The 13,346-nt window shown below is 38.6% G+C and overlaps 2 protein-coding genes across 2 annotated transcripts; one reads left to right on the top strand and one right to left on the bottom strand.

The window, feature by feature from the left end:
- Nucleotides 1-3,574: 3,574 nt before the first annotated feature.
- Nucleotides 3,575-5,795, top strand: LOC133284267 (uncharacterized). Its single transcript, XM_061481261.1, has 2 exons — nt 3,575-4,169; nt 5,557-5,795. Exons 1-2 carry the CDS (start codon nt 3,668-3,670, stop codon nt 5,610-5,612), a joined length of 558 nt encoding a protein of 185 aa, XP_061337245.1. The 5' UTR covers nt 3,575-3,667; the 3' UTR covers nt 5,613-5,795.
- Nucleotides 5,796-7,359: 1,564 nt separating this feature from the next.
- On the bottom strand, nt 7,360-9,606 carry LOC133284268 (leucine-rich repeat receptor-like protein kinase PXC1). Its single transcript, XM_061481262.1, has 2 exons — nt 9,423-9,606; nt 7,360-7,700 (listed from the first exon to the last, which is right to left on the bottom strand). Exons 1-2 carry the CDS (start codon nt 9,604-9,606, stop codon nt 7,360-7,362), a joined length of 525 nt encoding a protein of 174 aa, XP_061337246.1.
- Between the last annotated feature and the right edge of the window lie 3,740 nt (nt 9,607-13,346).

The following is a 13,346-nucleotide window of genomic DNA, read 5'->3' as shown; positions in this document are numbered from 1 at the left end:
AAAACTCAGAAATTTAGATTCAATTTTTTTTTTAGAATATTCAATGAAAATAGGCATATGATATATGGTTAGAAAACTCTTATCACGTATAACAAAAACCCCAAGATTTTCAAGATCAACTGCAAAATATTTCAAATGAAATTTTATCATAAATTTTAGGTTCTATATGCAAATTTAGAATTATTTTAATAATTAAAAAAATTGAGTCGTATAATCATATATGGATTTATTTTTCTTATTTTGCATAAGATAAGAGCAATGTTCCTACACTCACAAAATGAAGAGAGAGGAGAGAGAATAGGAAAAAAAGAAAAAATTTAAAGTGGGTCCCACATAAGATTTGTTTGTGTAGGAGGATTGTTTTATCTTATGTAACATAAGAAAAACAATCCCCAATCATATATGCATAGCTTTGATACAAATGAAGAAGATAATTTTCAACCAATTGATCAAACCCAAGAGCATGAACAAGAAAATGTTAATGCGTGTATTACTAGTATAACTTTAGATATGTGAAGAACTGTTACTTAGTAATTTTGAATGTTTTTTAAAAATTGTATTATGTTTTACTGATTAAGAAAATTATATTATGTTTTACTTTTTTTATTAATTTCTTTGCATTTTTTTGTTATTTTTTTTATTGAGTCTTGTAATTTTGAATGTATGTTAAAAATTCATATAGTTTTTAAAATCTTATAAATCCATATTATCCTTTTAACTCTTATAAATTCTATTAAAATACTTTAAAATCCAATCATATGAAATCCTGATTATAAAAAATATCTTTTAAGAAAAATCTTTAAAGTCCGTCCAATTCTAAATAATCTTTTAAAATTTATAAGATTTTTTATCTCAAAAACTCTTTCAAAATTCTAATCCAATACAATTATACACCCACTAAATATTTAGAGTAAATACGCTTTTTGGTCCTCAGCAAATTTCACGATGCCCGTTTTAATCCCTAGCAAATAAAAAGGCCCATTGTAGTTTCTAAAAAATTCAAAATGGATCCATTTTAGTCTCAAACTTTTTAGGACTAATATGAGTTTTTTTTGAATTTGTGAGGATCATGATTTCAACAAAATGGGTCCATTTTGAATTTTTTAAGGACACAATGAGCCTTTTTATTTGCTAGGAACTAAAGCGGTCATCGTGAAATTTATTGAAGATCAAGAAAGGTATTTACTCAAAGGGATAGGATATTGTGACACCCAAGTTATGTTACACCCATGTGACACCCAGTCAATCTCACCGTTAGATCGCTTATGTTGATCCAACGGTTATATTTATTTCCATCTTTGTATGGTCATGATTTCCCAAATTTAAAGTGAAAGCATTAAATATGGGAAATCATAACCATACAAAGGTAGAAATAAATATAAAATATTAAATTTAGGAAATCATGACCATACAAAGATGAAAATAAATATAACCGTTGGATCAACATACGCGATCTAACGGTGAGATTGACTGGGTGTCACATGAGTGTCACAATATCCTATCCCTTACTTAAATATTTAAAAAGTCTATTAGATAGGGATGGCTAGTCCAAGATGCTGAACAACAACGTTTCATTTTAGAAAAACATCACCGTTATGGAAATGTACATGCGGTAGAAAAATTACGTCAATCGATTGAGATATAGTATGCTACAAGTGAATATTTGCGACAAAAAAAGAGTTTCAATTTTAAAATGACTGACTCTCTTATTCCAGTCCATATAATGTCTTTTTCAAGAGCTAGAGGAAATGCATCTCAAGTACACCAATTAGTAGGTATGCGATGGTTAATGTCGGATCCACAAGGACAAATGATAGATTTACCTATCCAAAGCAATTTACGCGAAGGAATTTCTTTAACATTACATAAGAAAACTAGTCTCGGTTTTCACTGGGTTTTCTTGAGAAGGACGATGATGGAGTGAGAGTGAGTTACGGAGTTAGGGTTTCAAACACAACTCACTGAGTCAGTCGTACATTTTCACTCGCTTCTTTTTCTCTTTTGCCAGAGAAAACTCTGCTCCGAACGATCCTTTCTTCGTTTTTCGGTTTTACGGCGAGTTTTTTTTTTTTTTTCCAGATATTCCGGTGACGCGAGGAGAAGATCGAAATTTGATTCTTTGATCACCTGACTTGATTTTTTTACCTCAAAAGGTCTTGACTGAAAAATTCCTCGTGTTATACTAGCTTTGATTCAGTTCTTTTTTTCGGTTCTTTTATTTTTTTGGATTTTTTGAATTTATCGAAAAAGATATAATTTATTGTTTTGCAGCGTTGGGGCAGTTTTGACGAAATTGGTTTGGTGAATTCTGCAAAGTTAAAAGGGATATACATATAGGGTTTTATTAGTGTTATGTTACATGATTTAAGTGTTGTTCTAACACACACAAAAAAATGGAGAGAGAAAGTAGAATGATGAAAGAGAAAGAAAAACATGTGGACCTCACCTCTTTAATGTATGTGTAGGAAAGTGATGTTATATCATGTTACATGATAAACATAAAACCCATACATATATTATCACATGAAATAAAATATTTCTTCCAACTTAAAATTACGTCGTGTTGATGAGAAAATTAACGGAGAGTATTTTTGTAATTTTATTTATTTTTTATTTTATGAATTTTATTAAAATATCATTTGTTAAATGAGAAAGGATATTGTAACAATCAATTAGTGTTACTACCAATCAATTTTACCGTTAAATCGTTATGTTGATTCAACGGTTATATTTATTTTCATCTTTGTATGATTATGATTTCCCGTATTTAATATTTTATATTTATTTATATCTTTGTATGGTTATGCATATTTAATGCTTTCACATAAAATATGGGAAATCATAATCATACAAAGATGAAAATAAATATAACCGTTAGATCAAAATAATCAATTTAACGGTGAAATTGATTGGTAGTTTTATTGATAATAACACTAATTGGTTGTTACAATATCTTATCCTTTGTTAAATTCATTTAATTTTTAAAATGGTAAATCTTACATGGGAAATATTTTTCTTATGTTGTAGGAAAATAATTACCTCATATTGTAGAAATAAAGTTACAAGTGAGACCCACAAGTAAGAAGAGAGAGAAAAAAGAGTGATGGGACCCAACTCCTTTTGTGTGTGTAGGAAAGTTGTTTATCTCATGTAACTCATCTTTTATATATATATATATATATATATGTGTGTATATATATATATAGTGTAGACTAAATATAGTTGATTAATTTATATTTTTTTGGAAGTACCGAGAGAAAGAGAAATTTATAAAGAGAGAAATTCAAAAAGTAATGGATCCATTTTTTTTTTTTTTTCGCGGGCTGAGAAATGTTTCCCGGGCAGAGAAATGTTTTCTTGCCGCAGAAATCATTTTCCCTTTTATATTTGAGCAAAAGAATTGGAAAAATTTATGCACTTGTTGAATTATGACTTTGCCTTTTCAAAGACTTGTCTTTTACTATACTAAGTGAGTTTTTTTGTTTTGTTAGGTTGAATTTATTTATGAACCTTTTCAATCGATCATTTCCTAATACAGTGGTGTCACTGCAACAGGCAGGAACCACGCGCCATTTGAAGTCAGTGGCTTTTCCCTCATTCTTTTACAAATCTTTGGCTTCCAAAAAGAGCTTCACTTCAGCTTTGAATCGCTGTTGGAGCTGGATGCATGGCTGTCTCTTTCACCCGTTTCTCGTGGTCCATGTGGGGTGGTGGGGGAAAGAAGAAAGAAACCGTTTCTAATGGCTCTGCTCTGAATTCATCATCTTCTGAATGGTGTCTTGCTTTAAAGGAACGTGAAATGGTGAAATTCCCTTTGGTGAAGGAAACAAAGATGGCCCCATCTCACAAGAAGGTTAGAAGGAAATGGCAGAGCAGGGAAGAGGAGAGAATTGATAGAGAGTACGATGTTGTGTTGGTGCCATCTGATGGTGGTGATTGGTCCTTGTCGGGTTCCGAATCTGATGACTCAGATTGGTCCATTGGGTGGCTGGAGCCTCTTGACTCTGTTTTTCAGAGTGATGATGATGATGATGATGATGATGATGATGAGTCGGATAATAGTTTTGCTGTGCTGGTTCCTTGCTACAGACTTGGCTGCAAGGAGGTGGACGGCTCAAAGAACGTGCTTTTAAGTGCCATGAAGAACCTCTCCAATGAATTTTCTTCTGGTAAGATTTTTATTGCCCTTTATTTATTTATTTATTTTGGTGGTGGGGGGGATTGGGGATATATATGTATTGTTATATTGAGTGAATTTTGAATTTTGAGTTGGTTCGGCCTTCTTGTTCATTGTTTCTATTTTGATGAAGAAATGTGTCATTTTCATCATAGTTATTGGAGTCGGCATTTTTTTCATCAAAATAATAATTAAAAAAAGTATGAGGTTGAAAACTTTGATCTGGAAAAGTTATGCACTTCAGTAATTTGACTAAAGGAATTGATTCCGCATTATATAACCCACAGGCAAATGTGCTGACTTCCTTTTGGGATTCATCACGGCAATTCAATAATAAATAGTAATTTGACTGAAGGAATTGATTCCAAGCTAAGCATGTATGGTCCTCAATAGCTTTAGGTTGTGTTTGCGAGTTTGGAGAGAAAAGGAAGGAAAGAAATTCAAGGGAGAGGAAGGGAGAGGAAGAAAAGGAAAATGAAGGGTATTCCCTTTCCTTGTTTGGGAGTTAAAACTCTCTAAATTATGGGAACTTTAATTTTAAGAACAAGAAGAGTTTTGGAAGATTTTGTGAAAATTCTCAAATCCTTTCCCTCACTTTTTTAAACTCAGGGAAGGGATTAATAAAACCCTTCCCTTCCCAAAATTTACTCCCAAAGAATTCATATTTTTCTATTATTTTTAACTTCTTTTTGAATTTGCTTACTCTTTGTCGACTGTAGAGCACAAGAACTTCTGAGTTCTGACCTATGTGGGCATTGCAGATGACTTACTTTGGCCCTGCAAAATTTTAAATAATAAATATTAAATGGAAATGAGTGATGGAATTATACTAGATGGATATTATGTTAATCAGATATGTTAGGCAGATCGATCTTTGCTTTTCTTTCTGAGAACTATTATTTAATTGCTTATGTAGAATGAGCTCTTGTTTCCCATATTTTTTAAGCTGGCTGTACATCGATGAGCAAAATTTGGTCATCTTAATTTTTAAAGCCTAGGACATGTTAATCAAGTTGATGAACCTATAAGCTGAACAACAATTGCATACCCCGATCTGTATGTGGAGCCTCCAGTTGATATTGGAACATGAATAAAACTGCAAATTGGAAATTATTGCGTTTAAAATAGTATAATCTGCCGTGTTAAAATGAGGTATTTGTACACATCAAAACTGCTTGGGAAGTTTTGTCGTGTAAAGGATGGTGGTGATGCTTTTTGCTCCATAATTGTGTTGGTCATCCATGGAGTTTCAAGTTTGCATTCATTCAAAGAGAATTTGTCTTATGACCTGTTGATACATTTTGCTAGAATATTTGCATGTTGGTATCCATAAATATATCAATACTTACTAATTTTTGGAATTCTGATTGAATATGCAGCTGGGAATAATTACATGGAACAATGGCTTACTTCTCTTCAGAGTTTTGAAACGTAGATATAAAACTACTACTTTTTATGGACCTTTCTGACAAACCACTACTAGCACATAGAAAGTTAACGAGGACTACAATAAGAATCGCTAGAGTCCACTCTCCCAGGGCATGTTACTATACATTGTAGGGAGGCTCAAATGCCTAGTGTCTACATTGTAGATGCCACTTTCTCTTGTCTATATGTAGAAATAGAAAGGGTAGCGAAACTTATTATAAAAAAAGGTTTCGTTATTTCAATATCTATAAGCTTTAAGCACTTTGGTTATTTTTGGGGCCTCATAGAACTCTTTAGTCATTGACAGACCAATGTACATTCGTAGACACATATTATTTCCCCCCTTAATATTCTGTTGATAAACTTGTTTTTTATATGCTTTTGGTGTCTGAGAGTAGACATGACAGAGGTAGATTTTCTACTTTTGCAACGAAAAATTCATCAATGCTAATCGTTTTGTTATTTCCTCATAAATACAATTTGTTGGCTTATTTTCTGATCCCTTCTCTTTCCTGTTCTGTGTAATTCTGCAATACTCTTTGCAAATTTATGGCGTCTTATGAATTGGACCACAAGAAGCACCATTGATCACGTGAAGATTAGTGGCGCTTTGCAGGCTGAAAGTGATTTGTAACCAAATGATCATTAGGTACTCTACTGTCATGCCCCCCGTAGTCTCATTCACTTGGTGACTGGTTGTTTGCATCTCTGGTCACGCAAAGAAAAGAATGGTTTTTTTTTTTTTTGTTGACGTTTTTGCCTTTCATTAATTAACTAATAACTATTTTGCTCCTTATCCAAAATTATTGACCAATCTGCTTCTCTTTAATCGATTAACTTGAAGATTTAATCGATTAAATGATTAAAATTAGCAAAAATAGTTGACTTGAAGATTTAATCGATTAAATATCTCTCTTAATTGACTTAATCGATTAAAACTTATATTTAATCGATTAAATATTCCAAACGAGCATGAAAGCATTGATTGAATGAGACAAATACGGTATTGAAGGTTATTTGAATTTTGAATTTAATGTAATATGAGTTGATTGCGATTTATATTTAATAGGAGCTGATTGCGTCCTATTAAATACAAAACACAATCAACTCTTATTAAATACAAAACGCAATCAGCTCCTATTAAATATAAATCGCAATCAACTCCTATTACATTAAATTCAAAATTCAAAATTCAAATAACCTCCAATACACGGAAAACTGATTGAAGATTCTGCTAAGTATTTTTATGATGAATATGCAAGACAGGAAGGGTTCGTTGTTCGCCTTAATCGCTGTCATCGTTCTGAGGTTGACAATAGGATCACTTCGTGCCGTTTTTCATGTAATAAGCAAAGTTTTCATGTGAGAGGTAGAAATGGAGCCAGGCCTGTTCGTTGGTTTCTTTGTTTGGTTATCTATGCTTGTTGATTTGCTTCATATGCATGGAATCTGCTTTTGTTTATGGAGGAGATTTGGGCTTTTTGACTAATGTAGCCCTTTTTTAATAATTAATTACCAAATTGACTTTTATTTCAAACTATTTCAAAAATTTAACCTCTCCAGAAAACATAACACCAATCTTTCCATGTTTGACCGTTGACCATCAAGTCTACTCAGGTATCCCCTCCCTACCGGGTATTTTTTTAAAAATTTATCCTACCCAGATAAGGAGGGGATACCGAGTATATTTCATAAATCTGAAAAAATACTTGAATTATTTACCCGAGTAGAAGGCCGCTACCCGAGTAAATTTCTTAACATAGACAGACGTTGGGGAGATAATCATAGACAAGAAGCTTTTCTTCCTTAGCATAATAATGAGCTCTGAGTCTAACAATGTTTGGGTGCTTTAGGTTCCCTACAACATCCATATACTGTTCAAACTCGTTCCTCTCGCATGGGTTTGCGTCTTTGAGTATCTTCACAGCCACGGTGCATCCATCATCAATCACTGCTTTGTAAACCGTACCCAAGTTACCTTTCCCAAGCATCTCTGCCGATGCTCGAAGCAAATCCTCAAGCTCAAACTCACTCCTCCTATTGAAAAACACAAGCTTGCTTCGTTCTGTCTCAGTGGTCCCATCACTATCTCTATCTGCATCACCCAAGTGCTTGATGATTTAGCTTCTTGTCTATGTTAACAAATTTACCCGGGTAGCCGTCTCCCTACCCGGGTAAATAATTCAAGTATTTTTTTCAGATTTATGAAATATACTTGGGTATCTCTTTCTCTATTCAGGTAGGATAAAATTTTCAAAAAATACTCGGGTAGGTAGGGGATACCCAGGTAGACTTGATGGTCAACGGTAAAACATGGGTAGATTAGTGTTATATTTTCTGAAGAGATTAAATTTTTGAAATAATTTATAATCAAGGTCAATTTGATAATTAATTATTAAAAAAAGGCTACAGTTGTCAAAAAGCCAGAGATTTGACCTTTGTTGCCTATTAGGAGATTTAATCGATTAGCTTGAAGATTTAATCGATTAAATCTTCAAGTCAACCATTTTTGTCAATTTTGACCATTTAATCGATTAAATCTTCAAGTTAATCGATTAAAGAGGGGCAGATTGGTAGATAATTTTGAATAAGGAATAAAATAATTATAATTAATTAATGAAGGATAAAAAGGTCAAAAAGCCAAAAGAATAGTATAAAGTGAATATTTTACCCAAATGGATAGATTAGAAAATGACATTTCCCATTCGTTTATAGTTTCTAAGGGGATGGAGTGGCATATACGAAAAAATGGCACTTCCCGTTATTATTTGAGAGTTTGACACTGTACCGATAAGATCTATAAGCCCACTATGTTTCCTATAGGGATGAGTCAATATATGGATAATACCCTTAGCACTGATATTGACCAGGCTAAGAAGTATAAAGCCAAGTGTAAGCAGTGGATAGATAATAAGCAAAAGGATGATATGACTCAAGTAAATGGGCAATATAACGATACATAAGATACCTGTAAGGTGTGCCCATGGGGGCTATTTATAGGGGAAACGGTGTGGGTTGGTGAGGGGGAGGTCAACTCTCCTTGGGATTTACTCCCATGATGCAGTGTTAGGCGTGCTGGCGCTGTCATTGTGGCAGTGCTGCGCCCTCTGTATTCTGGCGATGTCAGCACCGGGCAAAGGGGGAGTTTCCTTTTGCGGTGTCTGTCGTAGTCGCCTGCGATGGTTAGCGTTCCAAGGTGGGGCATTTTGGTGTATGCCTTGGACCTGCTGCTACATTGGGGGTTGAGAAGGTCCATGTCAGCCCTTAGGGCAGACGCAGGGTCACGCTCGGTATTGGGCCTGGATAGTTGGGCCACTTTAGCACTTGGGCCATCCGGAACAGGAGCCCCCCAGCTTGGTAGCAAGCATAGTTTGGTGCCAAGTTGTAGTCTTTGGGCGCTACCTTTCTGGTGATCACAACGATTGATCGTTGCCTAAGAATTGTAGACTTGTGTGGTCACCAAGTCACGACTGTTAGGCGTTCAGGTTGGCGACGCCCATTCGCACCGTCTCGGCGTCTCTTTGAAAATAGTATGGGTAGACTTGTATTGGAATTGAGTCACAATTATTGGGCGTCTTCAAGTTGTGTCGTCCATTCGATGGATCTTGGGCGTCTTTGTCTAGTGGGGGAAAATCAACCGTTTTGCCTTTGTTCTTCCAGGGATACTTAGGGTATTTCAACTTCCTGACATGGGAGGTGTCTTTTCGAATTTCGAGGAGTTATAATGATGAATTGTTGATCATTGCACATATCTATGCTGTAATTAGGCACGTCGCATTAATGGGACGTGAGGGGTGTCTTATCTCCTTGAAGTTACCTTTAGGCCCCTCATCTTGACTGTCCCTTAACTGACGGTTATGACATCCAACGGTTGGAATATCAAAGGGCTGAGTGTTTGCTTTCTCTTTAAGAAGAAGGGGGTTTATTTTCCACAAGCACATTGTGCTCTTATCTCTTTGCCATAACGTCTGAGCCGGTCTTCTTTTCTTCAGTGTCTGCATTTACCTCAGGTACAGTGTCTAACTCTTTTTCTCCTTTGTGTTTCTTTCTGTACACTTTCTCCTCTTCTTTTCCTGGGTGTAGTGCAATCATGGACGTTCCTAGGTTGGGCTTACTGGGGTTGGAAGTTGAGGTTAAAGAGGAAGAGTTTGATGAAGCCTTCGACTCACTCGAAGGCTGTACGGTGGGGCCCGCTATGCAGGAGTATCTTGCTAAGCAAGGGGGAAGCAGCAGCTTTCCCTCTTATCGTTCTTTAGTTCCTGGGGTAGAGTCGTTACCCCATGGTAGAATTCCTGAACTTCTGGGTTTTTCTGAAGAAGAGATTCAGAGTCTCTTGCCTGAACGGGCTACAGGACCTGTGCTTCCCTACCTGGGTGAAGCATCTGGATCTCGACCGCGTGGTGATGGTCAGGTTCAAGGTGGTGAGTCTGTTTCTGGGTCTGGTAGACGTCATTCTGCCATATCTGAGAGGCGACGGTCCGGGAGTTTCAGTCGAGGGGTGAGGACTCGCCCATCCCATCGTCGTGGTTCAAGGTCTTCTGTTCGTACCCACAGACAAAGGGGAGGTTCATACCGCCGCATTTCACGGCGTTCCACGCTTGATATAGGGCGACTTATTCGACCTTTGTCTTCTATTAACCGCCTCCCGCAAAATCGCCCCATAGAGTATTACTATAAGCCTTCTCGTCCGACTATTGATTCCCTTGTTGCTTTGAGCACTTCACTGGGCCAGATTCCAAACATATCTCAGTCTTTTCATCGCTGTAAATATGACGAATCTACAGACAACCGACTGGGTAGATTTCACCCAGAAGACGGGCGACTTGTGAGGTATGGTGTGTGGGATGCCATACGTGAAGACTTGGGGTTGTATAAGATACCACCTGCTTGGTGGCCTTCTTCTTTAAGCTATTCGGATTTTTATTCTTCACGCTCTTCGGAAACATCCGAATCTGATGGTAAGTTGTTAGTGTTTGAGTTATTTTTCTTTTAGTAGTTTGTAAGGAGGGTGTTGGTGTTCATTGGAGTGAGGGATAAGGTGAGATGGGAACTCTCTTTTCTTTGCAGTGGTCTTCTTGACGTTGGAGAGGTATTGAGGATTGATTGTGTGTTTGTCGCTCCTAGGTAGGATTTGAAGGTACTTTCCTGACTTATGGCGACTAATCGGTCGGTCGACTGTCTTGAGGCGAGGAGTTGGGTTGACCCGGCGGTAGCTAACGCGTCATCGAGTTATGCTGACCATGATACTTTGCGTCGCCACTACCAATCTGAATCTAGCTTTGTCATCACTGCAAATGGTGCAGATAAGGAGAAGTGGCAACCCTTCGCGGTCAGTAGCGATCGTCGGGCTTGTGACAAACCTCAAACTACAGCGAGATCCCGGTGGCGGTTCATGGTATATAAGACTCATTTTACGGATCAGAAAGTGAGGTTTCCGCTGACTGAGTTTGAGATGGGAGTACTCTCCCATTTACAGGTTGCACCATCTCAACTACACCCGAATGCTTGGGCGTTTGTTCGGGTTTTTGAGAGCATATGCCAATACTTTGACATGACGTACTCAGTACGATTATTCTTTTACTGCTTCCAGGTATCCCCTTCAAAGAAACAACTTGGTTGGGTTTCACTAAAGGCGGGCAACACAGTAGGATTGATATTTGCCCAGTACGCCAACTCGTATAAAAACTGGACACGAACTTTTTTCTAGATTGAACCAATGTTGGGCGAGGGGGAACTTCCTTTTTTTGTAGATCGGGAGAGTAGGGAGTGCCTGTTTCCTTTGTATTGGGCTAGAAACCATTATGAGACGCCCGCCGGTCAGTATTCTACTGCGTTTGGAAATTTGACTCCTGAGGAAGTGATGGTGGTTAGTTGGTTTGTTGAAGTAAAGGAAAGCCTTGACCGGTGGTCGTCGAAGCAGGTGTTGTGCCATGGAGGTGTGATGGCGTTCTGATTTTCTTTTGTTTGTGACCACCTCTCTTATTTCTATTGATGTTGTCTTTACTACTTGATGTCTTCTAACTTTTACTTATTGTTTACAGTTGGGAGTATTGCGACAGATATGTTAAAACTTGCACGCGAGGCTGCTGCTAAGGTGAAAGCCAGACAGGGCGCGGTTCCTCAAGCTCCGCCTGTCCCTGTTCCAAAGGATAAAGGGAAGGCTCAGGAAAACAAGGTTAAGAAGAAGAAGGTTCGTTCAGCTGCTGACATTCATGCGGGTGAACTGCAGAAAAGGATCAATCGTCCTATCATTAGAGATCCCATGGGTGTGGCTGGTAATTCTTCGGCGAGCGAGTCAATGCTGGGATCTGGGTCGTTTGCCCCAGGTGGTTCTGGTGCGAAGCGTGGTGCGGATGCAAGTTTGACACCGCCTCGAGCTTCGAATTCCACACGCTGCGAACCTTCAGAGGATGGGCAATTTGATGATCAGCCTCGAATGAGCCCGGGCGCCAGGGGGCTCCTGCTTTTACTGCTGTATTTCCTGTTGGCAGGGCCCTTACTTTGTCAGAAAGGGACCTTGGTACTGGAATTCCGAACATCGAACGTCCTGAGATGGTGGCCCCCCCGTCTTGATCGTAAGCAGTTTATGGATTGCGCCCAAGTTGTGATTGGTCGCATCTTAGGGATGCAGGAGATCATTCTTGCGGTCGATGAACAATGCTCCTTGCAAGAGGGTCGTCTTGACGAATTTGGGCGACAAGTGGAGGGCCTTACTGCTGAGGTGGGGCGTCTTGGTAAGGATGTCGCTGACAAGAAAACTTCTATCCAGTCGTTGTCAGAGCGGCTGAAGAAGGCGAAAGGAGACGCCAAGCGGTTTTCTGATGAGAGAGACGATCTACGTAAGGCATTGGACAACATCAAGAAGGAGAAGGAAGCCCTTCAGACTGAGAAGGATCAACTATCTGCCGATTTGTTTGCTGTGCAAGGGAGTCTTCATGCCAAAGACGAGGATTTCAACAAAGTCAAGGGGGAGGTGGAGAAGTTGGAGGAGGATCTGGCCAACCTGATGTATCATTCTTTTAACAACGCCCTGCGGCAGGTTGCTGTCAGATATCCTGGGGCTGACTTGACTGGGCTCACTCCCGACTATGAGGTGGAGGATGACAAGATTATACAACGCCTTGACTGTGGCGCCATTAGAGTGGTTGAAGCGGCGCCTGAAACTGATGACGACGAAGGTGCTAGGGGGGTTCTTCCACCCACAGATGCTGACAGTGATGATGATCACGGTATCGATGATGTTGGGCGTGGCGTGCAAACGGACACTGTTACTGGGACCTTGGTTGACTCTGGGGTGGCTAGTGTAGGTGGAGTCATCAACGCGGTTGTGTCAGAACAAGCGGAGGATGCTCACGCCACTGTGGATAACGAGAATGATCACGCATCAGATGCCGAAACGGTTGCTGTTAATACAAACTTGAGTTCTTAGCTTTTCTTCTCTTTAAGCCTGTGGTTGGCATGTCAACCACGGCTTTGTAACCCTTTCCTTCTTTTGTGTCGATCACGCATCTAATGAATTTTCTTTCATTTCTTTCTTTATATTCTAAACTTGCATATGGATGTTTATTTAGTCTGGTGGCCGTTGCCCGTGGATGAGAACCATCTCAGTCCAACTATGGCGGGGGTGACAATCGTCGCGTAGTTGGGCGCTGGCTGGGGGTGAGAACCATCCCAGATCAACTATGGCGGGGGTGAGAACCGTCCCGTAGTTGGGCGCTGGCTGGGGGTGAGAACCATCCCA

Source organism: Gastrolobium bilobum, unplaced genomic scaffold (genome assembly GCF_033153095.1).
Source record: "Gastrolobium bilobum isolate Gb01-03AN ecotype WA unplaced genomic scaffold, APGP_CSIRO_Gbil_v1 utg824, whole genome shotgun sequence".
Taxonomy (NCBI): domain Eukaryota; kingdom Viridiplantae; phylum Streptophyta; class Magnoliopsida; order Fabales; family Fabaceae; genus Gastrolobium; species Gastrolobium bilobum.
Note: the sequence above shows the minus strand (reverse complement) of the source record. Positions and strands in the feature narration are given on the sequence as shown.

What these genes read in the sequence shown, in the direction of transcription:
- LOC133284267 (XM_061481261.1), top strand. Translation starts at nt 3,668, where the DNA reads ATGGCTGTCTCTTTCACCCGTTTCTCGTGGTCCATGTGGGGTGGTGGG. An exon ending in CTCCAATGAATTTTCTTCTG is followed by an intron (nt 4,170 to 5,556) that starts GTAAGATTTTTA and finishes TTGAATATGCAG; the next exon opens with CTGGGAATAATTACATGGAA.
- LOC133284268 (XM_061481262.1), bottom strand. Translation starts at nt 9,606, where the DNA reads ATGCAGACACTGAAGAAAAGAAGACCGGCTCAGACGTTATGGCAAAGA. An exon ending in TCAAGATGAGGGGCCTAAAG is followed by an intron (nt 7,701 to 9,422) that starts GTAACTTCAAGG and finishes TGGGTGATGCAG; the next exon opens with ATAGAGATAGTGATGGGACC.